Source organism: Vespula pensylvanica, chromosome 1, assembly GCF_014466175.1.
Source record: "Vespula pensylvanica isolate Volc-1 chromosome 1, ASM1446617v1, whole genome shotgun sequence".
NCBI classification, from domain to species: Eukaryota; Metazoa; Arthropoda; class Insecta; order Hymenoptera; family Vespidae; genus Vespula; species Vespula pensylvanica.
In genome coordinates this window covers 18,924,487-18,952,319 of record NC_057685.1, presented here as the reverse complement: position 1 = coordinate 18,952,319, position 27,833 = coordinate 18,924,487, and the positions used below count along the sequence as shown (strand labels likewise).

General features: G+C 27.3%; 6 protein-coding genes and 1 long non-coding RNA gene across 13 annotated transcripts; 4 read left to right on the top strand and 3 right to left on the bottom strand.

Annotated features, from left to right (window-relative positions):
* Positions 1 to 1,208: 1,208 nt before the first annotated feature.
* Positions 1,209 to 4,449, top strand: LOC122634430 (N-alpha-acetyltransferase 80). The gene is made up of 5 exons (XM_043823377.1): positions 1,209 to 2,524; positions 2,720 to 2,983; positions 3,633 to 3,757; positions 3,877 to 4,010; positions 4,085 to 4,449. Exons 3-5 carry the CDS (start codon positions 3,636 to 3,638, stop codon positions 4,417 to 4,419), a joined length of 591 nt encoding a protein of 196 aa, XP_043679312.1. The 5' UTR covers positions 1,209 to 2,524; positions 2,720 to 2,983; positions 3,633 to 3,635; the 3' UTR covers positions 4,420 to 4,449.
* A 335-nt stretch (positions 4,450 to 4,784) lies between these two features.
* On the bottom strand, positions 4,785 to 6,759 carry LOC122634421 (flavin reductase (NADPH)). Its single transcript, XM_043823368.1, has 5 exons — positions 6,630 to 6,759; positions 5,698 to 5,862; positions 5,495 to 5,584; positions 5,258 to 5,389; positions 4,785 to 5,165 (listed from the first exon to the last, which is right to left on the bottom strand). The coding sequence occupies exons 1-5, from the start codon at positions 6,703 to 6,705 to the stop codon at positions 5,020 to 5,022; spliced, it is 609 nt and encodes a 202-aa protein (XP_043679303.1). The 5' UTR covers positions 6,706 to 6,759; the 3' UTR covers positions 4,785 to 5,019.
* Positions 6,760 to 6,975: 216 nt separating this feature from the next.
* On the top strand, positions 6,976 to 10,047 carry LOC122634396 (N-sulphoglucosamine sulphohydrolase). Its single transcript, XM_043823300.1, has 10 exons — positions 6,976 to 7,230; positions 7,666 to 7,795; positions 7,863 to 7,999; positions 8,069 to 8,219; positions 8,293 to 8,531; positions 8,653 to 8,772; positions 8,858 to 9,061; positions 9,128 to 9,294; positions 9,396 to 9,542; positions 9,611 to 10,047. The coding sequence occupies exons 1-10, from the start codon at positions 7,113 to 7,115 to the stop codon at positions 9,755 to 9,757; spliced, it is 1,560 nt and encodes a 519-aa protein (XP_043679235.1). The 5' UTR covers positions 6,976 to 7,112; the 3' UTR covers positions 9,758 to 10,047.
* Positions 8,801 to 10,597, bottom strand: LOC122634439. Its single transcript, XR_006328390.1, has 3 exons — positions 10,438 to 10,597; positions 10,167 to 10,348; positions 8,801 to 10,080 (listed from the first exon to the last, which is right to left on the bottom strand). It is a non-coding gene; the product is annotated as an uncharacterized LOC122634439 (long non-coding RNA).
* Positions 10,598 to 10,917: 320 nt separating this feature from the next.
* Positions 10,918 to 16,879, top strand: LOC122634376 (mitogen-activated protein kinase kinase kinase 7-like). Of its 4 annotated transcripts, none has more exons than XM_043823263.1 (9): positions 10,919 to 11,138; positions 11,538 to 11,763; positions 11,844 to 11,961; positions 12,029 to 12,358; positions 12,448 to 12,560; positions 12,655 to 13,067; positions 13,164 to 13,263; positions 15,503 to 15,756; positions 15,835 to 16,879. In XM_043823263.1, the coding sequence occupies exons 1-9, from the start codon at positions 11,061 to 11,063 to the stop codon at positions 15,991 to 15,993; spliced, it is 1,791 nt and encodes a 596-aa protein (XP_043679198.1). In that variant the 5' UTR covers positions 10,919 to 11,060; the 3' UTR covers positions 15,994 to 16,879. The 4 variants fall into 4 exon arrangements, with proteins under 4 accessions (XP_043679223.1, XP_043679198.1, XP_043679207.1 ...); XM_043823272.1 differs by having other exon boundaries at positions 10,920 to 11,138; positions 12,658 to 13,067; XM_043823281.1 differs by lacking the exon at positions 10,919 to 11,138 and adding an exon at positions 11,178 to 11,344.
* A 1,181-nt stretch (positions 16,880 to 18,060) lies between these two features.
* Positions 18,061 to 23,364, bottom strand: LOC122634403 (solute carrier family 35 member F5). 3 transcript variants are annotated; one of them, XM_043823321.1, is made up of 10 exons: positions 22,638 to 22,946; positions 22,418 to 22,557; positions 21,898 to 22,113; positions 21,646 to 21,783; positions 21,480 to 21,536; positions 21,133 to 21,396; positions 20,875 to 21,057; positions 20,383 to 20,699; positions 20,047 to 20,292; positions 18,061 to 19,951 (listed from the first exon to the last, which is right to left on the bottom strand). In XM_043823321.1, exons 3-10 carry the CDS (start codon positions 22,057 to 22,059, stop codon positions 19,882 to 19,884), a joined length of 1,437 nt encoding a protein of 478 aa, XP_043679256.1. In that variant the 5' UTR covers positions 22,060 to 22,113; positions 22,418 to 22,557; positions 22,638 to 22,946; the 3' UTR covers positions 18,061 to 19,881. The 3 variants fall into 3 exon arrangements, with proteins under 3 accessions (XP_043679256.1, XP_043679266.1, XP_043679246.1); XM_043823331.1 differs by lacking the exons at positions 22,418 to 22,557; positions 22,638 to 22,946 and adding an exon at positions 23,231 to 23,364; XM_043823311.1 differs by lacking the exon at positions 22,418 to 22,557 and having other exon boundaries at positions 22,638 to 22,945.
* Positions 23,287 to 26,883, top strand: LOC122634412 (Bardet-Biedl syndrome 4 protein homolog). Of its 2 annotated transcripts, none has more exons than XM_043823355.1 (10): positions 23,287 to 23,523; positions 24,024 to 24,166; positions 24,364 to 24,476; positions 24,626 to 24,720; positions 24,805 to 24,967; positions 25,056 to 25,209; positions 25,833 to 25,955; positions 26,108 to 26,279; positions 26,495 to 26,688; positions 26,771 to 26,883. In XM_043823355.1, exons 1-10 carry the CDS (start codon positions 23,442 to 23,444, stop codon positions 26,831 to 26,833), a joined length of 1,302 nt encoding a protein of 433 aa, XP_043679290.1. In that variant the 5' UTR covers positions 23,287 to 23,441; the 3' UTR covers positions 26,834 to 26,883. The 2 variants fall into 2 exon arrangements, with proteins under 2 accessions (XP_043679290.1, XP_043679281.1); XM_043823346.1 differs by having other exon boundaries at positions 24,614 to 24,720.
* Positions 26,884 to 27,833: the final 950 nt, after the last annotated feature.

Below are 27,833 nucleotides of genomic sequence, written 5' to 3'. Positions count from 1 at the left end.
GAGATATTAGTAAATTTTTGTAATATCTCCAAAACGCGTTAAATATAAAATACAATAGAATTAATATTTAAATAGAGTTAAAATCTAATCGCGCGGTCGTTGCTTGTAAACAAAAACAATCTGTTCACTGACTATTGTTTGACTGTATCGAAACAGTTTTCTTTTGGATGTCGACGAGTAAAGACCGAAGCACGCGTGCTCTTTTCAAACGGGTAAGCTTAAGTGAATTATACTTTTGATTATTTTAGAATTATTTGAACAATTTAAAAAGATACGTGAAGTATATTATTTCATATATTATTGATAGTAATAATTTTGAATTAAATTTCTCATTTTCTTTTATTTGTTTAAAGTTAAATTCAATCCAATTCAGAATATTATCATTAAACACACGTAAACAATATACACACATTTATTTTCTTTATATTACATTTATTTTCTTTCTTCTCTTTAAAATCAAGTGCTATTGAGGCCATTAAATTAGGAATTTTTTAAATCACGAAATGAATAGGAAATGGCAATTGTGGAAAACACCAAAATCGCATTGATGAAAGGTACGCAAGATCGACCAAAAATACTACAACGTATACCATGTTTTTCACTTGTACCGTGTTACGGTAAACGAACGATTGAAAAGTACAAATTATTTCTATATACTTTTAATAGGATAGATTTTTAAATGGTCACCGTTAACTCGTGGGTCTCCATAAGCAGCACCCTCCTCGCGGTGAGACCTGGGTCGGTATTATTTACGATATATTAAAATCTAAATCTAGATTGTATAACGCAAGTATTATCGGGCGAATGGCTGCATATTTCAATGCGTTTTCAACAATTTTTTCTTTTTAATTTTTAACGAAATACTCAACTGTTAACTTGCCAACTTGCTGCTACATTACAATTCACATTTCGATGGATAAATAAATTAGATATAGTAGATTCTAAAATAATTTCTTAAAGAAACGCATTGAAAAATTTTAATTTCTTTATTATTCATATTTATTAATGATATGTACATAATTATTAATAAACATTTAGATACGTTTTAATAAGAAAGGAGAAATTTCTTTTCTCTCTTATTACAGTCTTAGATTTGTTTTTTAATATTTAAATAACAGTAATAATATAAAAAAATAAATTCACCATTGTTGCTATTATCTTCTATCTTATATGTTATATTTGAAATGTTTCCTATATCATCGGAATTAATATCGAACTAATGATTGCTTAAATATACATTGATTATTTGTATAAATTTAACTTAGAAAATAAAAAGTACAGAGTCTGTCAGATGTACTACTATTTTTACCACATACAAAAATTTCTCAAACCTAACTCGATTATTAGCTTACGCGTAAAGGATTATAACCTATACAAGCTTATGCACTGATGCAATAGGCTCATCAAGAGGACAGTATTTTCCTATTGTGCTTGTAGTTCGTATTTTGCCCATACCTGTCGCTGAAGTCGCATACGCTACAAGCGAAAAGTGAAGAACAGCCTAAATTACAAAATGGCTGTACGTTCTTCTTTGTTAGAAATCGCGCGAAAATATAAGTACGTTGAGCACGTTCGAAAAAGCATCAAGAAGCGTTCATTCTTTTTATTGGACGGAATGTCTCGCTCAATGACGTAAGACAAACAACAAAGAAGAGATGACGCAGAGAGAGAAAGAAAAAGAAAGAGAGTGAGAGAAAGAGAGAGAGAGAGAGAGAGAGAGAGATCATAAAATGTGATGTCATCACACATACACATACACACGCGTAGGATCAATCTTTTTTTGCATTATTCGCATCGTTGACTCTTCGAATAGAGTTTAGGCATACACGTGCCGTAGGCAATGTACGCATGTATATAATACATACAAAAGCGAAAGCCTACTAAATAATTTATATATATATATATGTGTGTGTGTGTATATATATATATATATACGTGAAAGCAGGCCAAGTCCACATTTAGGATGAAGGCTATTAAGAAAAATGGGGCAGTCGTGATACGAAAAGAGGTCTTAAAGCTCGTACTAATAGATAGTTGACATACAGATATATCGTTGGAGACGAAACAGGACAGAAATAGAATTAAAAAGAAAAAAGGGGGAATATATTAAATACGACGAAGCAACCTGACAGTCGATCGGTTTTGGCGGGAGATTACCCCGGCTTTGGCTAAGACATGTGCGATTATAACGTGCTCGACTGTCACATGTCACACATTGGAAATTATCGTATTTGATAGCACATATTCGATAAATTGTCCAATACGAAAAAAATTAAATAATCTAAAAGATATTTCTATGTGTATGTGTGTGCGTGATGCATTTGATAACATTGAATTCATTGATCTTTGCTCTTTATCGGGAAAGATAGAGAATATAGATATGAAATTGATGAAAATCTATTCTATTAATGGCGTCCTAAGGTAACGTGGAATTTTGTGAAAAGCAGGATTTTCTCTTAATTTGATTATAACGTCATGAGAATACTTTTGGAAAAGAGCGTGAAAATGTGCGATCATGAAAAATGTATGTAAATTTGTTATAAATAAAGAATGGTGAAATTGAATACGTTAATAGTCGAACATAAATCCGTGGATCATCGTAGTTAGCGTATCAGCTGTTGCGACAACGATTTTAACGCATAGTTGTATTTTTGATAAATTCTCAAGACACAAAACCTCGTAAATTTTTTTTGTGTGTATTTCGTTCGTTTCTCATTAGAAATCTGCTCTATTGCTTATTATCGATCACCCTAATATGGATGACGCGTGGCGATCAACGTATTAAGATGAAAAAAAAGTATTCGTGAGGCGTGGTGGAAATAATTTTACATAACGGTGGGGGATACACGTTTAACAGAAATATCGTTCTCCTGGTACCGAATGAAACTGGTTTGATCGCTATTTCTGCACGAGGTGCAGGTGGAGAACAGTGACCTTTCGAATAGTGTGTCAAGTTCTCATCGTATAAAAAAAGAAATAAAGGGTAAGGACATTTTACGATAAGGCACCTGCTACAATGCGATCATTCTATTGGTGAACGTGATTTTTTTTTTTTTTATTTTTCTACCCTCTTTGCTTTCTTCACCCCTTTTCCCCTGAATCATTTTTAGCATTGTATTTATAAGAGTGATTTGAAGAATATTTTTAAAGTTAGAGTTACCTGTACGATGTTCTATCTATTAAAATCGTCATAAAAATTGAAATTCTTCCAACGGTCGATGTATATGACAAATATGTCGTATCATAATGCAGCCGTAATTAAATAAGTATTTGTAATATCTTTGTAATACTCTAGTGATAATTAATAGTTTTGAAATTTTATCAAAGTATTTATGTATTTGTGAACTATTATTTCATATTATTTTATATATATATATATTTGTTCAAAATAAATTTCAGATATATATGAAATTTGTTTAATTTTCATATTTTTAAACGGGTGTTTTATAGATCTATATAAATTATTTTGAAGTACATGAGTATTGCATATAAATATATATATATCATTTACAATTTCTGTTATAGTTATTTACATATATATTATTGTAATTTGATATTATATTAGATAATGGATTTTTTTTTTATATATTTATACGTAAAATGATCACGTCTAATTCACATATTATTTATAGAAAATGTCAAATGATGTATATACAGATATATGGTACGATGTTATTCCACTTCACCATAGGCCAGAATTAGTTAAAGAATGTTGTAAATTGCTCAATACAGAATGGCCAAGAAGTGAAACAGCTCGGTACGTTATTTCATTATCTTTAAATATGAGAATTGAATAGTTATTAATGTCATTAAAGCATCATGTAAAACAACATTTTTCATTTCATCGTTATTAGTATTTTTTCTTTTTTATTGCAGACTAAAGTCTTTGAAGGTATCTTGTGACGACTTTCCTACATGTCTAGTTTTATTAGATAGAGAAAGTCGAGTTCTTGGTCATTGCAAAGTATCTTTGATACCTAAAGTACGTCACAGTTGTTACATTGAATCAGGTAAAGTTTTGCAAATGATTATTTTTGTAAGAATTTTAGAATATTAATACATATAATTTATATTTTTATTTCAGTCGTAGTTGATTACAAATCCAGAGCTCAAGGATTGGGATCTAGATTGTTACGTGGGACGGAAGAATATGTGGCAAGGAAAGGTTTCAAAACAGTATACTTGATAACAAAAGGTCAAGAACTATTTTATATTAAAAATGGATATACGATTTGTGACCCCATCGAAACGTGTGGATATAGAAAATTTCTACCTCCTACTACCATAGTTGAAGCAAAACAGAAAGAAAAAAATACACTTTTTTCTGGTCCCCCACCCCCTCCAATGCCACAATTAGTATTTGAATATTTTGATATAAGAATGCTATCTCAAAAAACACACATGGTTAAAAAATTATGATAATTACATTTTACAGATTTTTTCAAAATACCTTTTTGCATTTGAATTTATTATTTTTACGAAAATAGTCAATCACAATAATAATCCTTGATCTTATTCCTGAGTGAATTATGACTAATCTATGAAATGATTGATTATATGTCTTTAAGTATCAAATGTTACAAATATTTCCTGCATGTGTATTTTATTGATTTTGACCATATTTTTGAATTCTCTTTTATTTGAATCAATATATGTAGGATATTAGTGCACCAATTTTTACATTTAAGTATTAAAAGCTAATAGAAAATTTGTACATAAATAATTTTTTCTGCTTTGTATATATATATATATATATATATATATATATATATATTAACTGTTACTTTTATGATTTTTAAATAGACATTTTGGTAGATTGAAGTTTTATTCTGATAACCTGCTTAGCATAATTATGTTACAATATCATACATATTTATTTTGATGTTATAATAATTTTATCAATTGATTTTATTATATTTCCCATCATTTTTTCAAAAGACTGATTTGTGTGAGTAATGTACAAATAGATTACAATACTAATAATGTGCATATAGTTTTCTATGAGACCAAAATTCATAATTATGAGCCAGTTGCAATACCACATATTTTTTGATAATGATCTGATTGTTCGAGACAATCGACAAGAAATGCACCCAAAGCATATTTTGAAATGGCACGACCTGGGGATTCGTCATGTTTTATAATATATTTTAAATTTTCTGTACCTGTAAAATAATTGCAATAATTATATAATAATAATAATTGGATTGGTTGAATTTTAAAAGATAAAAGAATAGAAAAGAGGATGTTTCTATACTAGAAATATGTGGTGGTAATATGGCAATCCATTTTAATCCACTTTCTTTCAGAAGATCGAACATACGCTGATGATCTGCATTCAGATCTTTGAATATAACTGGTACAGCATCAGGCTTATAGAATAAAAATGCTATATATATAAAAAAAAAAAAAAAAAAGAAAAGAAAACAGAAAAATTTTAATTTTATGGGCAGGATTTCTGCATGTTTGTGATAACCTTGAAATGATATTTTACCTGATAAACATACAGAAACCAATTCAACCTTATGCGTCTTCATAGCCTCTATTATATTTTTCATACCTTCTGATAGTACAGTAGTTGGTTCTTATGGCAATTAAAAATAATATTTATTTATATTACATTTAAAGGATTTTTGTGTTTATTTGAATAAGTAAACTTTATATTTATTATAAATTTAATAATGATATGATTCTTACTAAGATCATTTCTAGTACCAAGTGCAACAACAACGGCATCTCTACTAGCTACAGCTTTTGAAACATCTGTATCGTTGGTGACATCTCCAATAATTATATCCACTTTGTTTCTAACATTTTCTGGTATCTTGGTCTTATCTCTCACAAAAACTCTTACATCCATACCTAAGATAATTCATTTTTCTACTACCATGTATTAAATTAGTATTAACAACATGATTATAAAAATATGATTTTTGATATTCCATAATATGCTAATATAACATGACAATAGTGATAACAATAAAGCTAAGATAGATAAATAATACAAAAGAAAGCTATAAATATTAAATAGACAAGTGACATAAACAAAAATTAATGTTGTATGCTATAAGAGCAACTTATTGTATATTTATATTGATACAATTGATAAATATTGAACATTAATAATTTTTTTTACACATACAAGTATAATAGTAATAATAATAATTAAACCATTGATTTCAGCTTGTAACTAAGAATATTATTATAACAGGTAAATATTCTTGTAAATTTTCTCTCCTTAAAAGAATAAACATAGAATCAATGGATTGTAATAAAATATATATTTACATTGTAAACAATATAAATAATTATAATAATAATTGAAAGATTTCTTTAAAATCTTATTTATATTATGGATCTATATTTATTATTCAAATAAATCTTAAATCTAACGAATTCATAAAAATTCTTAACTGATTATCGAATAAATTGATCCAACGGAAACGTATAATGATATAAATTAATTCACCAATCATAATTTAAATTTACGTTACTCGAAAATATTGAAAAACAATGAAATTATGCTTTGTCATGCATTATAACAGGTGCAAATATATTCGAAATTCCACTTAGCAATATAACAATAACCTCTCGAATAAATCAATGATATTTTTGATTATACAAATTACCCTTTTCCACAGCATGATTTAAAACACAAAGCCCGGTATTTCCCGTAGCTCCGAATATTACAATCCGCTTCGCCATGATTGATATTATAAATATCTTAGAATATATTTTTTTCTCTTTAATATGATACGATAAATTGCTTTCGAGACAACGTAATATCACGATTTGATAATCACCGACAATTGTACGCAATTTTGTCAACTCATGTAATGTGGTTCGTACAGCAAGTATTAGTAGATAACTACAATAGACGATAGTAGATAATATCAAATTGATCTATCTGATTATAAGATACTTTTGATAATATCAAAATGATCCATCTGATTATGAGATACTTTTTGCGCGCCTAGTAATCCTTTTTATATATATATACGTCATACCCTGAGAACCAATCAAAAAATACCTGTATTATAGCAAAGTTTCTGATTGGTATTTTTAAATAACATGGTCGACTGACTCCAGGTTCTCAAAGTTCTTCCTGAAACATGTCACGCAGGATTTTTATTGATACATTATTTTGTATTTTATTTATTAATATATTAAAATACTATCATGCAGAGGCTAATCCTACGGCAGAACAGAAAAATGTGCTGCTACTTTTGGGTAAACGAATATATTTCCTTTTTTTCTTCTAATTACAGCTATTATTTACATTTTTTTTTCTATGTAAATTTAATATCAAATTAAATAATTGAATTTTTCAACAACTTTTCAAAAGAATATCTTGCTATGCACAAGAATTATTTTTATTATTTATATACATATGAATATATTTTATCTCTTTAAATAATATAATATAATATATATACTTCTGTAATTATACAATATATATAAGTATTTTCACCATATGCTCTTATAATAACATACGAGATATTCATAGTCCTATATTATTATATATCTCTTTAAAACAATGCATACATCGTTTAGTTGCTTTATTATCTTATTTAAAAATTAATCTGATTTGAAATGAATATAAAATAAATATATATATATTTTTTTAATATATGTATTTTTATTTTTTTATTTTTTTATTTTCAGCTGATGATGCTGGCTTTGAAATGAGATCGTACTTAAATAAAATTTGTCAATCACCCAATTTAGATTCCTTAGCAAAAGAAAGTTTGCTGTTTAATAATGCATATACTTCAGTCAGCAGCTGTTCTCCTAGGTAAAATTTTTATTCAACATAAAAAATATTCCTTTTTTCATTCAATAAAATGTCATATCTTTTTTAGTCGTGCTGCGTTATTAACTGGGTTACCAAGTCATGAAAATGGAATGTATGGACTACATCATGGGGTCCATCATTTTAATTCATTTAATAATATTCAAAGTTTGCCAAAAATATTACAAAAAAATAATATTAGAACAGGTATATAAATAACAAGTAGCAAAAAGATTGTAATATTCTAATACAACTTGTAAATCATTTTTTGTTTAGGTATAATTGGTAAAAAACATGTAGGCCCAGGAAATGTATATCCATTTGATTTTTCACATACAGAAGAGAATAATGATATACTACAAGTAGGACGAAATATTACAAAAATTAAACTATTAGTTCGGGAGTTTCTTTCACAAAATAAAACACAGTATGTTTTCACTTAAAATAAGTTATTATAAAGGGAGTATCATGTTACTAAATAATAAAATAATACTTTATAGACCATTTTTCTTATATATTGCTTTTCATGATCCACATCGATGTGGTCATACACACCCACAATATGGTAATTTCTGTGAAAAGTTTGGTAATGGAGATGTTGGAATGGGTACAATTCCTGATTGGCATCCAATATATTATCAGTGGGATCAGGTAAAAGTACCATATTTTGTTCAAGATACTGAAGCTGCTAGAAGAGATATTGCTGCACAATACACAACAATTTCTCGTTTAGATCAAGGTAACAAATGATGATTTTTTTTATGAAAATATTTATAAATTAATTAAATAAATTTAAGTATAATATAGAATTTATTTCTCTTTATAAAATTTCTTATACTAATATTTTTATGTTTTTATAGGTGTAGGCTTGGTTTTAGATGAGCTTAAAAATGCAGGTTTTAAAGATAATACTTTAATACTTTATACATCTGATAATGGAATTCCATTTCCTAACGGTCGGACTAATCTATATGATTCTGGTATGTTCAATAAATAGTACAATATAAATACTGATAATGTATCAATTAAAAAATTCATTTTATTAATTTTTCCATCTAATATAAGGTATGGCAGAACCTATGATGATTTCATCACCAATCCATAAAGAACGAAGAAATCAAGTAACATATGCTATGACATCCTTACTGGATGTAGTACCTACTTTGTTAGATTGGTATAATATATCTTATGAAAATGAAGCACTAAATAAAAATGAAGTTTTTTTACCAAATCTTACAGGCAGATCTCTTCTTCCACTCCTTGTTAAAGGTAAATATTAAAGGTATATATTATATAAATTTTATTATAAATATATTTATATATATATATATACAGAGCCACAGGAAGAGAGATCAATTTTTGCTAGTCAAACTCATCATGAAGTTACTATGTACTATCCTATGCGTGTAATTAGAACTAAACGCTATAAATTAATACATAATTTGAATTATAAAATGCCCTTCCCAATCGATCAGGATTTATATGTATCTCCAACTTTTGAGGTAATTTCTATAATAAGTTATAGATTTATTATAGACTACTGAAAATATAATTTTCATTATTTAATTAATGCAATTTATTATTTTTTTTTTTTTTATATAAGGATCTCTTAAACAGAACATATAATAAACAACCTCTTCCATGGTATAAAACATTAAAGTCATATTATCAAAGACCAGAATGGGAACTATATAATTTAAAATATGATCCTGAAGAAAGAAACAATATATTTTCAAAGCCATCAATGAAGGTAAAACAAAGTAAAGTATCCATCTATATTATTAAACAAAAGTGTTAACTGAGAAAATTTTTTTGCAGAACATAGTGATTGATTTACAAAAACAATTATTCAATTGGCAAAAAGTTACTAATGATCCATGGTTATGTGTTCCACATGGAGTCTTACAAAATACTGGTAACCATGTAAATAATCCACAGTGTATGCCCTTATATAATATAGATTAGGAGATATAATCTTTTTTTTACTCATTAATTTTGTTATATTCTAAATAATATAATCTGATAAGATAGGAAGTTTATTTCCTCTTTTTATATTTATATATATACATATTTACAAATATATAAATATATTAAAAAATTTTGTTACATCTTTCAGATCTATTTCAGCTTGTTTCCCCTCGCATTAATTTTGCTATTCGTGACAGTGAAGCATTTTTCATATCTTTTTCACGATGTTTAAAAAGTATTTCATTTAAGTGATGAACATATATCGATGATTTATTAGCAGTTTTTTCAACAGTCTTCAATTCTTGAGATATTTCATTGATCTAATAAAAACATAAATTATATCAGAAAAAAAGTTAAATAATTATAATATAAAAAGTTTGAAAAAAATCAAATGAAAGAATCATACATATTGTTCGTATCCTAAATAACGATTATACTTTTGATTATTGGTATAAATTTGTTTAATTTGAATTGTTAAAACAAGACATAGAAGAAGGCCACCCAATAAAATAAAGGAATTTGTATTTTGAATTCCACGAAGGACAAGCATCACACTTTTTTGTTATATCAAACCCAACATTTATATACCTATAATGTTAATGAATTTTATATACAATAACAATTTTATTTTATTAATAACAGACACAAACTCATAGTTTTAAATTATAAAGAAATACCTCAAAACATATTTTTACAGAATAATTTCTATTTCACACGTTTCCGAATAAAAAAAAAACTAATAATACCAAATTATAATTGACTATGAGTCAGAGAAATTTTTGATCGACACTGAACATAAATAATAAATATGAAGGTTATGTTCGCTGTATGCATGTGTACCTGGATCTATATACAGTATATATATGTGTGTGTGTACGTGTGATAACACAATATATGTGTAAGTATACATCCATTATGAAGTAGTAAATTTATGAAGTACCGATAAAGTAATGAATAGAAATCAATAATTAGTATCATATTAGTAAAATTGTATAATTTTTAAATCATTCAATATAGATATATAACTAACAGGAGTTATGAAATTTTTTTCTTTAATAATAATTCATTTTTGAATTCATATTCATAAATAGTTATCATTTTGACTACTCGATAGCGCCACAATCGAGCTGCATATATTTTAGTTTCTGTTCATTTTGTCTACTATTCCATGGTACAAGGTCTGATATTGAAAATGGCAAATGGCAAGGCAGTCTGAGGCCAGTTTAAGTAAACATTTGTGCATTAGTTTTCTTGGTCGGTTAAATGTGCCATCATAACAATGTAATGTGGACTGTGTGCGATGGCGAACAGAGACATAACCGGCCATCAGCAACAGTTCATTGAAGAAATTGATTACACTGAAATTGAAAGAGAGCAGGTAGTTTTCTATTCGATCATATTGCGTTCGTTTATGTTTTTTATAGATTTCCTGTTGATTTTCATTGGAAGACTTGTAACATCGTGGAATATTAGTTAATGGAAATTTTTCTGTATTTATAATATATCGTTTCTACGAAGCAGAATATATTTATAATTAAAAATAACCTCAAATATTAATTTTTTGAACTGTGCACTTTTCGCTAGGTATATTGCCATCCAAGTATAAGTAACTGTAATTTTATATATATATATATATATATATATATATATATATTTACACACCCACATACATGCATACATATACACACACATATATATATATATTTAAAACTATGAAAGTGTAATTTATTATTATATTATAATGTTAGCTTGATCTGTTTTATACTTTTAACGACAGGTAGTTGGTAAGGGATCCTTTGGAGTTGTATGGAAAGGAAAGTGGAGAGGTCAATATGTTGCTGTAAAACATATAAATTCTGAGGGTGAAAGGAAAGCTTTCACGGTAGAAGTAAGACAATTGTCAAGAGTCTTTCATCCTAATATTGTCAAATTGTATGGTGCGTGTACTAAAAATCCAGTATGTTTGGTAATGGAATATGCAGAAGGTGGATCATTATACAATGGTACTTTATATTATAATTATTTGGTTTATATATATATGTATGTCTGTGTGCGTGTTAAAATCTTTATATATACATTATAGTTCTTCATTGCAATCCACAACCTCGCTATACTGCTAGTCATGCGATGAGCTGGGCTCTTCAATGTGCACGTGGTGTAGCATATCTTCATAATATGAAGCCTAAACCATTAATTCATAGGTAAATTAGATGAGATTTGTCTATTAAGTTAATATAGAAGAAACTAATGTATATTTATAATTAATAGGGATTTAAAGCCACCAAATTTATTGCTAGTCATGGGTGGACAAACGCTTAAAATTTGTGATTTTGGCACAGCCTGTGATTTGAATACATATATGACTAACAATAAAGGATCAGCAGCATGGATGGCACCAGAAGTATTTGAAGGTTCAAGATACACAGAAAAATGTGATGTATTTAGTTGGGGCGTGATTTTATGGGAAGTTCTATCACGTAAAAAACCTTTCGATGAAATTGGTGCATCTGCGTATAGAATAATGTGGGCTGTGCACATAGGACAAAGACCACCGTTGATAGAAGGTTGTCCAAGACCTATTGAAGAATTAATGACTAGGTGAGATAATTACCAAAATAGCGTATAATGTTTGATAACGTCTGCATCGTGTCTCTATGCTATCATAATATTTGGAATGTTAATGTTAGATGTTGGCAGAAATGTCCAGAAGACAGACCTTCAATGGATGAAGTGGTGAGAATTATGACGATTCTATTTGAATTTTTCAACAATAATTTAGAGCCTGTTGAATATTCCTTGGGTATGTTACATCATTAAATAATTGTATTCACATCGTAGTATGAACAATTTTGTAACATTAGAATTATAAAAAAATATATATATATATATTTAAGCAGGTAGCGAAGCAGACGATATCGATGGTAATGAAGATACAAAAGATGATATTTTAGATATAACAACTTTAGATACTCGGATAAATGGATCAGTCATGAATGGAACAATATGTCCAAATGTTACATCATCTGTCAAACAAACGGATAATGCAACAGATGATGAACTTAATTCGTATCCGGTAACTTCTCAACAGTCCTCTAATAATGCATTAACGCATTCCTCATCGCAAATAAAGAGATCATTACCGCAATGTAATCCTATAATATCCCAAAGTACATCATCCATCGAAAATACAAATCGTAATGCAAAAGACGCTCCATATACCACACCAATAATACAACGAGGTGATAGACAATTTATTTTACCACAAAGTGAATCCAGTATGACCCCGTTACACGTTAATTGTGATACGGTTGGTATCTGATACTTAAAAAAAAAAAAAAAAAAAAAAAAAAAAAAATCTCATAACGAATAATAATAAATTAATAGTCGTTTCGTCATATTTTAGGATGCATGGGAACTTAGTAATTTTTCAGATTCGTCATGGGAGATTCGTAATATGGCTGGTTTAGATAAAATGGTGCAAAAGACAAAGAAAATAATTCGTGGTAAGTATTCTAAGTTTAAGATTGATTAACTGGTTTAACGATAACAATATATTTGTTAATCCTTTGCCAGCGACTTCTAACAAATTTCAATTCCTTCCGTCATTTCCTTAAAAATAGATATAATAATGAATCGATAATATAATTACCTACATCCCTATGTAATACGAGGACTTACGATCAATACGAATATCATTTAAGATGCTTTTTGTGTTTACTTTTGTTAGACGTCAATCGTAAACTTTCTTTCGATTCATTTCCGGTATCATAAAATCCACATCAATCCATCGATAAAATCTGGTAGCGGAAATGATCGAGGATATTTCTGACATTTGGGCATTTGCAGTGAGCAACATTCACGAATGCAATCACACAGCGTGGATACGTAAATGAGAATATCTTGAATTCAAACAATGTTTAAAAGTGACTGTGAATAATAATGATTTTAACGAGATATGAACGAGTTACTACTCTCTTCTGCTAAAGTGATCGAAATATTTCGAGATCAAAGTAGAATCTTCCGGAGGGTTACTTTAATTAGAAAGAATGTTAGAGTTGAAGAAGAAACTCTGCGATATTATCGGCGTTGTTACGAGATGAGATGTTTAAAAAAAAAAAAAGAAGAAAGAAAGAAAGAAAAGAAAAGAAAAGAAAAATAAGAAAGGAAAACAAAAAACAAAAAATAGAGAATGATGCCGTTGAAAAATACAAGATATCGCATAGTGATCGTATACTCGGAATTTCGAAAATTAATAGAATATATATGGGTGTACCCTGGCAAAGGGCCCACAAAGACTTGAGAGAGAGAGTAAGAAAGAGAGGGAGAGAGAAAGAGAAAGAGAGTGATGCGGTGTACACTAAATTTAAACCAACGGCTAATCGGTAGGTTGCGCGGACTCGCACTTGACTGGCACGTTGTGACGACGGCTAAGGCAAAGACGACAACGAAGAGAACGATGACAAGACGAAGAAAGAGAAAGAGAAAGAGAGAGAGAAAAAGAGAGAAAGATCGCTTCTAAGATTCTCGAGGATGAATCAAGGCGGTGAACACGTTTTGTTCTTGGCTCTCGCGTATATGTAGCAATGTGTGGTGTGGTGTTCCCCTCCTCAGGGAGGAGTATGGTAGGGGAGTATTTAGAAGCAGGTGTGGTTGAGTCAGCATCCCCGATATAGAACTTCGTTTGTTTAGTAGAGAGCCGACTCCCTGCGGAGGAGCACCTTAACGTCCACGAATTATCCAGCGCGAAACACGAGCCACATCGTTGTTGTTATCAAGAATATAATCCACAAAATCCAATTCCTTTATCACGAAATTTAACGTCCTTTTTTCTTTTCTTTTCTTTTTTCTCTTTTCTTTTCTTGTTTCTTTTCTTTTTTATTTCTTTGTATCTTTTCTTTTCTTTCTTTCTTTCTTTCTTTCTTTTTTTTTTTTCTTTCTTGAACGAGTCGTTAAGAAGAACGATTTTATTAAGGACACACGATTAAAAATTTTCACGACTTTCTTTTTGTGCGATGTACATGCTCGAACGAAGGATCGTTCCACGATACGTTTTACTTCGAACATGATCTTTGTGACGTGCTTTTTTTCAATGATCTATTTCTTGGAAAGATCTTAATTGGATTGAAGTATATGAGAGATTCGTTCGAATGTAAAGAAAAGGAAAGAAACTCGTTGGACAAGTCGGAACGATACTCTTTAACGGATGAACAATATGTGCGACGATTATCCGAATATCGTAGGAACCGACACTTTGAAGCGTTGCTGGGTATTACTGCGTTAGTATCCCATTATAAAAACGAGATTTTCTTGAGGTTTTTAGGGAGTATCGATTATTAATATTATAAAAGTATATAGATAAACCGAAAAAAAAGTGTGTGTGTATGTGTGTGTATGTATGTATATATATATATATTTTTTTTAAATATATTTTTTTAATATATTTTTTACACACAGTTTAACGAAGAAACAAAAATATAATAACCCATGATTGTAACGGATGTACTCTTTCTTTTCTTTTATATCACGATCTTTTATATCACGATCTTTTATACATCGCTCTATCGAGTATTTTGAATATTTAAAAATTTTATTACCTATCTATTTCCTAAATTCCTCGAATAGTATCCACCAAACTAGTATTTATCATAACCGAACTGTTTTTTCATCATTGTCTATTTTATCGAAATAAATTGATTATATTACATGTGTATACTTAGCTATTTGGATACTGTAATGTGGCAGGTACCAGCACTACCAGCGAGGACTTGGATAATGTATACCGTCTCTTAGATGCGGATTTAAGACCCCTTACACCGGACCATACGTGCGAACGTTCCCGTGAAATCTTCGAAGAGCATAAACAATTAGCGCAGGAATATCTAAAAGTACAAACGGAAATAGCGCTTTTGGGACAGCATAAGAATGAGATGTTAAAAAATCTAAGCATAGATAATCTTCGACAACAACAAGAGTTACGAAAGTTAGAGGATGAAAAGGTAATGGTATAACAAATTGTTAATTAAAAAAAAAAAAATAACAGAAAAATGATATATAGATTCTATGATAATTTTTAGGAATCTTTGGTGAAGCTATATCGAAATTTAAAACGGCAATTAGAGATAATGAAAAACAAGAGGACAACTAACAATCCTGTAAATAATTGTATACCAACGATAAGTCCTGCCGTTTCCGGTAATAATGGGTGGGTTGTGGTGCCGCGACAAGATCCTTGAAAATTTTTCAATCGCAGAAACGCGATTGTTTCCGAATACATGTTAGTTTTATAAAACGAAGTTACGAATTTGAAATTATTGGGATTTAATTGGAAAATTCCATTAATTTATTGCATTTGGAACTTAACATTGGTTACTATCCTTTAAATCTCTATTTATTTTGGCTGGTCGAACTTAATGTGTTGAGCCACGATTGTTCCTTAATAGTGATTAAAAGTATCTATTGTGTTGTACAATAAGATGATTTACCATCTGAATAAGCTATTTCAAATATCAATATGAGAATTGTAGAAAAAGAAAAAAAAAAAGGAGAAAAAAAAGATCGGTTCTAAAACATATGTATAGATTTTTCCTACTAAGAAATGTATGTCTATATTGATAATACAATATTTTTGTTTAAGAATATGTAGAAAATAAGAGTGAAAACGGCCAAGTACTTAATATGTCGCGTATATACATAAACGTCGTTTATTACGTCGCTTATTTGAAATTTTATCTCAATTACGACATGAAGTATATTGGCATTATAACATATTGTAGAGCTTCCTTATATGTTTTAATAATTGAGTTTTTAGTTTCATTTTTTGTACAGTTTAAAAGTCAGTGTATAATAACATGTATTGTTACATTTCAAAGTGTGATTTAAAGGAAGTTCATATTTTTGTTAAGTAGTAATGTTGGAAGTAATCCTGTGAAATATATGTATATTATGGCAAAGTACTTTTCTTGCTTTGTTTAATATTGGCAAAAGCTTTTAAGTTCAAGCATATATAGTAAATTTTTTTAAGGAATTCGAATTCATATTGATCTAGTCTTCTCAAGAAATTTTTATCATATCGTTCTATTACAGTGTAAAGTTACAAAATATAATTTAACTATCAATATTAGCTGTTTAAATTTCTCAGGATAAGATAGAATATATATATATATATATATATATATATATATATATATATATATTTTGTTAATACGGAATAAAAGAGTAAACATTCTAATGAAATTTGACAGAATTTAGAAAAGTGCAAAGACTATGTAATAAAATAAATTTAGTAAGGACATTTTCATTTTATCATATGAAGATGTAGTTCTATGGATAAATGCATTTTATAGTGCGAATTAATACAATATAAAGATATATTTTCTATGAAAAAAAATTATTCATGCTTGTGTAAAAGAGACATTTTTTGTGCATTTTTGTTTTGTATGTTTCTGTTCCTATACCTGCTTTTTTATTATAATATATTTACATAAACATTATTAGGTTTTATATCCTAAGAAGATATAAATCATATTGTTTATACTTTATTTGAAATAACTTTTGTAACAAATCCAAAAAACAAAGCATTAATAAATGTATAATTAATTAGATCAATTAGAATAACATTTATGTAAATTATAATATTTTTCAATTTTTTATATAACAGTTTTAACAAATTGCATTTATAACAAATGATAAATTCTTAGTACAAAGAATAGCAATTAATCGTGAGATATAGCGTTTCAAACATAAATGGTTTTTTCCTCAAATATGCAAAGAAATTTATTCCGAGTTTTCCTATTTTATTTAAATAGATGCTTGTACTTTTTCATCGTTATTAGTTTTAATTTATTATTATGACATATGGAGTGACAAACAAAAGATATAGAAATTGTTTACAGTGTTGTTTTTTTTTTTTTTGAAACACTTTTGTAAAAAACGGCACGTGATCGATGAGAAATCGTAATTTTTTACAAATTATCGCAAAGTTGTGTTGAACTTAAATTATCAATAAACAAAGATCAATTCGTAAAAGATAATAAGGGAATTTTTAAATTACTTGTCGATTTCTTTCATTTGTAATTTGCAATCAATAATGTTTACTATTCGCACTCTCCCTAGCGATAAAATTTTATATAAACGAAACACTAGCGCCAGTTTATAGTTACCGGTACGATCCGAAACTTATTTACTGATTTATAATTTTGAAAAATTAATTTTAAAGATTACTTAATTATTATGATAATGTTTAAACAAATATACGAAATAAATAATATTGTTGTGTAGCAAATAAAAATAGAATTGCTTGTAATGAAATTTCGTATATTTTATATAATATGTATATAATTTTAATTTTAAACCTAGTTTCATATTTACATTTAATTTACAATTATAATAGATACAGGAACGCTTATCTATAATCTATATGTCATCCAGATTTTTTTATTTCACATTTCATTAAATTATATTTTTGCGCACTGATATTATATCACAATATTACTGCCATTTTGAATCATGTAATAATAATCCTCAACATTTAGAGAAGATATTTTCAACATTCGTACTATTTATATGTTAATATTTCATATAGAATGATATAACTAGAGTTAAAATTTAGAAAAGTAATAAATATTTAATAAAACCCTAAAAAACTTTACAATAGTTTTTCCAGCAACATAGCATTGAAATTGTTGTGCGCATTACTTCTTAGGTTAGGAGAAATTCTTAATATTATATTTCTTGCCAATGATATTAATCATATAACAAAATAAGTCTATATATAAATTGTTTTAAATAACATTTTAATTGCATTAAAGTTACTTTCTGATAAAGGAATGTGTGACAATAGAAACATTTTGACTAGATATGACAAATATGATATAAAGCTAATGAATACTCTTATTAAATATAAAAAATTAATGTATTGTAATATACTGATTAGGTTTTCCATTTTCTGTGTTAAATTTGTTATTATAGTTCTTAATTGGTCCAGAAAATTATTTTTATGTTTATTTTCATATAGATAGTAATCATAAATTATCGGAGAAATATTTAATTCTCGCGATCAATATGAAATTAATATAAGTACATAATGCACAGATTTTTTTTTTTTAAAGAAATGTGACAAAAATTTGTTTGATTCTTAAAATATTAAATAAGAATGTAGCAAAAGAAGACAAATTACGACAACAGTAGAACACGTTATAAAATACTTAGTCATGTATCTTGTAACATTTATAAAGTTTAACAAATCGAAGTATTGCACATCAAATGATATTTTGAGTATTGCATATTTACATAATTTGAATTATATTGTTCTTATGTTACATATTATATGTCGTTATAATCTTCTGAATGAATGCAAATGTTCTTTAATCAAACAATATTGTAAAATTTTTCATCTCTTTATGAAATATAACAAATTTTTAGAGAAAATGTATTTCTCTTAATAGAATTTTTAAACGTTTATGAAACAGTTGAAATATTGAATAGTATATACTCTCTCATTGATCCTCTTAATACAAAGCTGTTTCTAAATCAAATTATAGATAAGATGGAACATAATTCATATACATATATATATACGAACATATTCATATATATACATACACACACACACACATATATATATATATATGAACATACTATACGAAGTTGTAGATCAATGCCAATACTTTCTTGCACAGAGGTAGTTTACAGATATACAATACTTAAAAAAAAAGTTGTAAGCTTCATTTCAAATAAATTATTATTATTGTCTGGCAGTATTGTAATATTTTTTGCGAGCTAAAGAGACAAATGCTTACTTTTATAAGTTATAATTACTTTGACAAGTTATATATTTTCATTCTATCAGTGGTGTTAAAGCCGTTTTTTTTTTCTATTATCATTTTTTCACGAAAAACATAAATTTCTCCAGATATATCATGTGTAATAATTGCTTTATAGAGTACTGATATATGCATACATATGTATATATCAGTATATCATATTTCTTTATACATATAAAAGAATTTCTGAACTTAGCATATATTGTTTATAAAATGATTTTAGACATAAACAAAATATAGATTACCTTTGTAGAGATTTACAGAAAACATTTGCATTATGCGACTGCTTTTATTGTCGAATCAAGCTTCGTGTTCACCATTATTTATTCCTATAAGTGATTCTGTCTGTTCCGCTTCAAGATCTGGTATTCTGCAAAATAAAATAATTTACTAACTTCTATACTTTATCCTTATAAGAATAAATAATTATTATATTTGTTATTTTATTTATATGAATTATGGTACCTTGTAGATCTATTCTTTCGACAAATCCAGAGATACAGTCTCTTTATTAAATCCATAACAGGATCCCAGTTATCATAATGGGATAATATAGATACAGTCAAAAATGCTAATAGCATTGGAATGGTTCCTAAGTAAAAAATGCAAGGATACTCGACCTTTTTTAATAGAACATCAGCTATCATTGACATTGGCATTGTTAAACTAATAGCCAATGTTGCTATTAGTGATGATGTCAGAAAACAACCCCTGGTAATATACAAACCAATGAATATAGTCAGAAAAGTTGAGAAATGATGAAAAAAATAAATATTATTTGGTACATGTTTTTAATTTTACCATAGCCAAAGAACTTCACTTAATACAGTGCCAATAAATCCATTCATGATTAAAAATGTCCACTGATGAGTATCGGGCCATTCAAATTCTTCCCAGTGACCATAATGAAGAATAAAAAATAGTGGCCACAAGAGTGTTAAATTGAAAAGTCCCACAAATCCAAAAAACATTGGTATATTCATTTTATCTTCGTGATCGACTTTTCTCTTCAAAAATACAATATATGCTGCATAAAACAATGCGCTGACTAGAGCCAATATTATACCTGTTGGTATTCTACTACTTTCTATTGTTAAATCTGAAAGACCAACTAATACCTAAAACAAAAAAAACAAAATAATGTAACGAAGGGAAACAGTTTTTTCAAATTATTATCATTCTTTATTATTATTATTATTGTTATCAAATTACTATTGTCGTTTTAAAGGAACTTCTTTATAATCATAAATGTACTTTTTATTTAGAAAGATATCAATAATTTGAAAAACTCACTAATCCAAATATGCTAACAGATACAGCAACTAGTTTTGATAATGTAAACTTATCTCCTCCATTACTTGGAAAGAAGGCAGCAAGGAATAGAGTGAATAAACTCGACGTAGAAGATAGTACTGTAACAACACTAGCTTCTGTTTCAGATAGTGCTATTTGATAAGTGTAATTTGCTAAGAACCACTAAAACGAAAATTTATATAATAAATTATTAATTATAAATTATATTATTTGTAATATAATTATAGGACCACTTACAAATAAACAAAACATAAGTGCAATTTTAGCTACTTTCTGAACAGAAAATTTATTAGCTTGTCGTCGAGCATGTTCCCCAGCTCTGATGCTTGCTTGATAACTTAGTCTAGCTAGTAAAGCTTCTGTAGCATCGCTTTCTGACATATGTCTGACTTCTGCTAATTTGCTAAATCTTACAGATCGAATGGAAGAATCGTCGCTTTCTGTACCAGAAGAGCGTTCACAATGATCTGGTGTCTTTATCGGCACGAATGTTGGATCACTCTAAAATAGTATTAATTTTAATGTAATTAATGTTATACATTGAAAGTAACTTTAAATTCATGAAGATGTCAGATTATTCTTACCAAACTTGTATTAGCTTCTGTGTAGAAATTGTCATCTTCGACATTCGGGTCTATGAACTGAATGTAGGAAAAGAAAAATTAAAATTTAAGTAAACACTCCAATTAATAATAATTCCTATTAAAAAAATATTTTATATTTGTATAAAAATATTTTATATTCGTATACCATATAAGTTGCTGGCCTATTACATTGATCTCGCCATGGAGGCCAAAAGCATAAACCAAGTAAATAAAGAGTAAACATGGATGTTTTTATATATGTACTAAAAAATGGTTTTTCAAAAGCTGCTTCTCTATAAATATACTGAAATATAAATTTGACCGTATAAAATACAATTATTATAAAAAGTCAAATAAATCTGTATAAAATATTCGAAATCATAAATAAATTATTATAGTTATTAAATAACAATCTTACTTTCGTCAATTCAGAGCTTGAAACCCAAATGATATCAACCAACAATAAAACCAAAAGTCCTAAAACAAGTCTTTGAGATTTATTCATCATTGCTGCAAGTCTATGAGGATCCTCCGTCATCCCCTGTTGTCTGCGTTGTCTTAATTCCACAGAACAACTCATCTTGAAAATAGTTTATACTATTTTACATTTAGGGGGTCATGTTTGTTTCAGCCGCTGGAATTAGATAATTGGAATATTAAAAATAAGTTATGACATGATATATATTACCGTCAAATATCAAATAAAGAGTTGTAAAAGAAGCATATATGTCATTTAGACATTGTGTATATGCGTAAGAAATATATCTATCTAATGTAACACAATGTTATTAATCAAGTGTACAAATGTGACATATGCAGAGTATAATAAAGTCTAATAAAACAAACGAGAGAATGCATATATGAGAGTAAACAAGGAAATATTTCAAGGTTTAATGTGTTCAATTGTGCATTTATGTAATGTAAAAAACGCGACATACGTTTAACGTCAATTACATTTGAATGTCTGCTATATAGAAAGAATGAAATTGACATAACGTTAGATAGTATTGTGTATGTAGGTAACAGGTGGAATAACTGTGTATATATACATCGCGAAGTTATACCGTTTCAGAATAACCTATAAAAATAAAAACTGTTATGTATAATATTACTTTCTATTTGATAATCAAAGAAGTGACTAATTGATAAGAAACTCACCGTAAGCTGATAACATCTATTTTTCGAAAGACTTTACGATTAATCTATCGTGTTAGAATAAATTCTATTTCTACATCTTGAAATAAGAAGTCGAAACGCATATTTTGTAGTATACTAATTAACAGATTTTTTCCCTATTATAGTAATAATTTTATATTCACAATATCTTTCGCGATTTCTTCGTACTTTCACTGTTATTTCAACATTTATATCTCGTTATCACGTAATGACAACCGTTTGTGGCCATATTAATTTTCAGATGACGTTCCGTAGTTTCGTTTATCGCCTCGTTGGCGCTGTTTGCGAAATATAAATTAAAATACTAAAATATAATATTACATATATATATATATATATATATATATATATATATATATATATATATATATACATACACACACACACATACACATATATATACACATATATCATAAAAAATAAAAATAAATAATATGTAGAATACAAAAATATTAATAATTTTTTTACCTTTCAATATATGCAATTGTTCATAGAACATAGACATAATAAATGTATTAACCTCTTAAAAAAAATGAAGTTTCAATTTTTTAATAAAACTAATTTAGATATATTACCCGATTTTTCCTATATCTAACAAACGTATCTTCTCGATCCATAATTCGTGTGTAGATACTTTGAAGTTCTGGTTACCGGAGTGACGGCCAGCACAACAGATATGTACTTCGATTATGCGAATGGTATTCGAACATCGTGACTGTTAGCTATCTACTAGTTATATGCATTATCGGTGAAAGAGTTTCGAATAAACTTGGTAATATTGTGATAATGGCAAACAATGCGCTAAGTAACGGTCGCATTCAACAACCAACAGTTTCACAACGATTAAGAGATGATAGGACAAAAAAAGGTACTATATCTTCGTCACTAAGGAGATAACTATATATAAATTCAAATATTCAAAAAAGTAAATTAGTTTTCGATTCTTTCTACATTGTTACATTTTTCCTATTATTATTATATTATAGAATATATAGTAATGTATAAATTATTATAATATTTATTAGTTATATATAAATATAATTATAATAATATATATATATATAATTAGTAATATATAAATATAATTGTAATATATAATATATAAATTTAATTGACTCGATTGAGTTAATTATAAAAATGGCATGATCGTAAATAAAAAATAAAAAGAAATTAATTTTTTGTTAACAATTATTATAATTTAGATAATTGCCATATCAGTTACGAAATAAACGAATTTTTATTTCTTTTTATTAATTTTTGAAAAATTTTCGTAATTACTGAATCAATTATACAAAATAATAAAATTATTATATATTGATGGAAGATATTAATATACATACGAAGAATAAATTGTTATTTTAATCGCAGTTGCCGACCTACCATCGATAGAAATTCGTAATTGGTTATTACATCGTCATTATACGAGGCGTGAATATAGAATATGTAAAATTCTTATTGAGGAAGAATTAACAAAATCTAATGGTCACAATGAATATGCAAATTATTTGAAGGTAAGCTTTTATGGTATTTAAAATTTTTTGCTAACGTTTTCGAACGAGTTTACTTGTTCAATTTTTTTTTTTTTATCAATATTTTTTATTTACTTATATAACATTTTTTTAAATATTAATATTAATAAATTAGCAACTCTTTGTTATTTTACGATCATTACGTTATTTTTCAATTACTTGAATTTTTGATTTCGTAGGGTCTTATTCTGAGAAAAGAAGGTAAAGTTCAAGATTCTTTAGATAGTTTTCAAGCAGCTTACAAAGTGAATTCATCCAACGTTAATAATGTTAAACAAATAGCTAAATCTTTGTGAGTATTTTATTTTTATATTTCTTTATGATCTATTGTATTTTAAGAATTTTTTTTTCTTATACCATCAATTTACATTTCATTTTTTTTTTCTTATTCATTATAATTATGTAATTCATAAACTTTATTATCTTCAGTATTATTTTCAGATTGATGATGGGTAGTCATAAACGTGCGGTCGAAGCATATTTAGAAGCAGACAAGACAACGGTTTTACCTGATTGGGATATACATCATAGTCTTGGTAATTAATAATTCTTATTGTTTCTATCGTGTGAATGGAAGGAACGTTAATTAATCAAATTTGATTCTTTTTTTTTCTTTTTAGGAGAGTGTTACGTCAAGTTAAACCAATTACAAGAAGCGAAAAAGCAATTTAAAAGATCGATCGAATTAACGAAAAATGAATTACCGTATCTCGCTCTTGCAAGAGTACACATGATGGAAGATCAGATAGTAGAAGCTAAAAATGTTTATATCGCCGCATTAAGGCATGTTTCAATCAACAATAAAAACAAATATATTTTCCTTGGTATTTCAATCGAACGAAATCTAACTTTAAATTATTCGTCTATTTAGTGGAAATCCTGAAAGCGTAACTGTGTCCACAGAATTAGGTTTGTTATATCTACGAATCGGGGACATTCAAAGAGCATTTCAACAATTTGGAACTACTTTAGCTTACGCATCAAATTGTTCTAAAGCTCTTTTACCAGTTGCTTATATAATGCAAGTAAGTAAAGAAAGAACAGATTAACGGATAATTATTCTTTGGTATTTGGCCAGTTAAGTACTAACAGACTTATCGATTTATCGATGAATATTACATGTATGTAAGTGGTCTGAATCATTCGAGATATAAAAAAAAAATATTTTGTCTCACGCACTGTTTTTACATTGTTTTTTTCAAATGACGTAAAAAAATTATTTTTAATTATATATTTACTTTTTCCATTTGTCATTATAGTACAGTAATTTTTAAATAATAATTCAAATCGACATGTCAAAACATTTCAAAACGATAAAATATATAATTTATATTTAGATCATTTTCTAATATCATTTCTCATAATTATCGGATTATATATATTAGTAAGGATCAATATTATATGAAATTATATTCTATATAGGAGCGATATAATAATATAATGGTAATTCGATAGAGAAATCTGACGTCAAAATGTATGGGTATATGCAGATACGTAGTAATTAAAATAGCAACCATATGCGAACTCTTTCATTAAATTGATGGAGAACAATTCCATGATTAATGAATCGTATTGAATCTCGTTCGATAATTGAAAATATAAATTTCTTTCTTTTTTTTTTTTTTTTTTTATATCTTTTGTATTTCAGAAACATTGCGAATATGACGTAGCATTATCTAAATACAAAATAGCGGCTCAATTAATACCCGAATCATCAGCTCTTTGGAACAATGTTGGTATGTGTTTTTATGGAAAACAAAAATTTGTTGCTGTAAGTAATTATTACTATATTTTACTACTACTATTAATTTATAGATAATTAATTATAAAAAATTATTGTAAAACAAGAATCATAGAGAAAAAATGAAAAGAGTAAGAAATATAAATATAAATAATAAATATCGAATTTTCATTTAATTTCAGGCAATAAGTTGCCTGAAAAGGGCTCATTATCTCAATCCACTAGCATTCTTACCAGTTTACAATTTGGGTATAGCATTTCTTACAACTGGACAACCAGCATCAGCTGCGATTTATTTATGCGCTGCTGTCAATGCCGAATCAAAAAATCCAATGCCTTATCTTTTACTTGGATGTGAGTGCATTGCGATTGATATGTAAAGATTTGAAATTAATATCATAAAATCGGTTATCGGCTTAATGTTTTTTCTCTTTCTTTTTTTTCTTTTTTTTTTGACTTTTATCGTATTAAAATGAACATCGAAAAAATAAATTATATGTATAACATATATAAATAAATATTACATATTATTGGAAATAATTTAATCGTTTACGTTTGATTTTTGATAGTGGCTCTTAAGCGACTCGATGATCTGGAAGGTTCGGTAAAAGCCTTGGACAAGGCTCATTCTTTGTTACCCCAAGATCCATTAATACTAATTAATTATGCTGTGATTCTCGATGCCACTGGGAAAGTTACAGAAGCTTCGGAAGTATTATCGGCTCTAAACGACATTATGGCTATTATTGACGTTGACTTGCAGGTAATTATATTTTTTTTTCAAATCTATTTTTTGCAATATCATATTTGATATTTTTTGTAAACACGTCTTTTGTGTACTATAGATAGCACAGATGGCGAAGAAATTGTCAATAAAATTACAACAACAAAAGTTATCTACTAATTAACGAGAAGTAAATTATTAGATAGTTAAGAAATTTTCATATATATACATATATATATATATATATATATATATATATATATATACACTAAAGATTAACTATATCTAATTAATTTTTTATATGAATAAGACAATCATTAATAAGTTTACAATATAAAAAAGTCATCTTTTTTACGTTGTTCTCATCTAAATTTTATTTAATTTTCTATATGTAATTATTTTCCTTCCTTTTTTTTTTTACAAAGGTAACTTCACGATAACACATTAAATAACGATTATTATGCTTAAAATTAGTGTGACATTTACATGAATTAACAATATTATATCATAAAATATTTAAATATGATCTGATTCGTTGTCCTTTACATACCATTATATAGAATTAGTATATAATTTTGTGTATAGCTGTAGTAAAAAGAGAGATAATATACAAAAATTTGATATATAATACATACATATATTCATGTATACACGAAATACATATTTTATCAAATGATATATTTTATAAATAATATATATAATTTATACGTATTATTTATGCAATATTAATTTCATTCATATAGCAAAGAGTATACATTGGAAGAATCATAATTAAAATACTATACATACATCTATATGTTATATGTATATAAATCGCTATAGGTATATGTAATTCTACAATATATCAAAAACAAATATATATATATATATTTCTATTAATATAAATATTATAATAATAAATTTATAATATAAATAAATCATTTTAATCATAAAAAATTCTTTCTTAGTTTTTTATTTTTGTTTTTAAAAACTTTCTCATATGCTATCTCATAATAAATGATGACATTGATAAGATAAAGAAGAATATTCGAGCAGAATCTTTAAAATTGAACTGTCCCTATGGAAAAAATTCTCATGAGAATAGAATGACAAATATTGTTAATAAAAAACTGTAGCTTGGAATTTCATAGGTTTCATGGGAATTCGTTTCGATTCCATTCCGATGGTCGAAGTATTTTTTTTTA

Excerpts from the sequence above, each read along its gene's own strand:
- LOC122634430 (XM_043823377.1), top strand. The coding sequence starts at position 3,636 with ATGTCAAATGATGTATATACAGATATATGGTACGATGTTATTCCACTT. Across the intron at positions 3,758-3,876 it reads CCAAGAAGTGAAACAGCTCG|ACTAAAGTCTTTGAAGGTAT; the intron begins GTACGTTATTTC and ends TTTTTATTGCAG. Across the intron at positions 4,011-4,084 it reads CAGTTGTTACATTGAATCAG|TCGTAGTTGATTACAAATCC; the intron begins GTAAAGTTTTGC and ends TTTTTATTTCAG.
- LOC122634421 (XM_043823368.1), bottom strand. The coding sequence starts at position 6,705 with ATGGCGAAGCGGATTGTAATATTCGGAGCTACGGGAAATACCGGGCTT. Across the intron at positions 5,585-5,697 it reads TGGTACTAGAAATGATCTTA|AACCAACTACTGTACTATCA; the intron begins GTAAGAATCATA and ends AATTGCCATAAG. Across the intron at positions 5,390-5,494 it reads GGTTTCTGTATGTTTATCAG|CATTTTTATTCTATAAGCCT; the intron begins GTAAAATATCAT and ends TTATATATATAG.
- LOC122634396 (XM_043823300.1), top strand. The coding sequence starts at position 7,113 with ATGTCACGCAGGATTTTTATTGATACATTATTTTGTATTTTATTTATT. Across the intron at positions 7,796-7,862 it reads GTCAGCAGCTGTTCTCCTAG|TCGTGCTGCGTTATTAACTG; the intron begins GTAAAATTTTTA and ends TATCTTTTTTAG. Across the intron at positions 9,062-9,127 it reads TCTTCCACTCCTTGTTAAAG|AGCCACAGGAAGAGAGATCA; the intron begins GTAAATATTAAA and ends ATATATATACAG.
- LOC122634376 (XM_043823263.1), top strand. The coding sequence starts at position 11,061 with ATGGCGAACAGAGACATAACCGGCCATCAGCAACAGTTCATTGAAGAA. Across the intron at positions 13,264-15,502 it reads GACAAAGAAAATAATTCGTG|GTACCAGCACTACCAGCGAG; the intron begins GTAAGTATTCTA and ends GTAATGTGGCAG. Across the intron at positions 15,757-15,834 it reads GAAAGTTAGAGGATGAAAAG|GAATCTTTGGTGAAGCTATA; the intron begins GTAATGGTATAA and ends GATAATTTTTAG.
- LOC122634403 (XM_043823331.1), bottom strand. The coding sequence starts at position 22,059 with ATGAGTTGTTCTGTGGAATTAAGACAACGCAGACAACAGGGGATGACG. Across the intron at positions 20,700-20,874 it reads CTGTTAGCATATTTGGATTA|GTATTAGTTGGTCTTTCAGA; the intron begins GTGAGTTTTTCA and ends TTTTTGTTTTAG. Across the intron at positions 19,952-20,046 it reads CGAAAGAATAGATCTACAAG|AATACCAGATCTTGAAGCGG; the intron begins GTACCATAATTC and ends TTTATTTTGCAG.
- LOC122634412 (XM_043823346.1), top strand. The coding sequence starts at position 23,442 with ATGGCAAACAATGCGCTAAGTAACGGTCGCATTCAACAACCAACAGTT. Across the intron at positions 24,477-24,613 it reads AAACAAATAGCTAAATCTTT|TATTATTTTCAGATTGATGA; the intron begins GTGAGTATTTTA and ends TATTATCTTCAG. Across the intron at positions 24,968-25,055 it reads GTTTATATCGCCGCATTAAG|TGGAAATCCTGAAAGCGTAA; the intron begins GCATGTTTCAAT and ends TCGTCTATTTAG.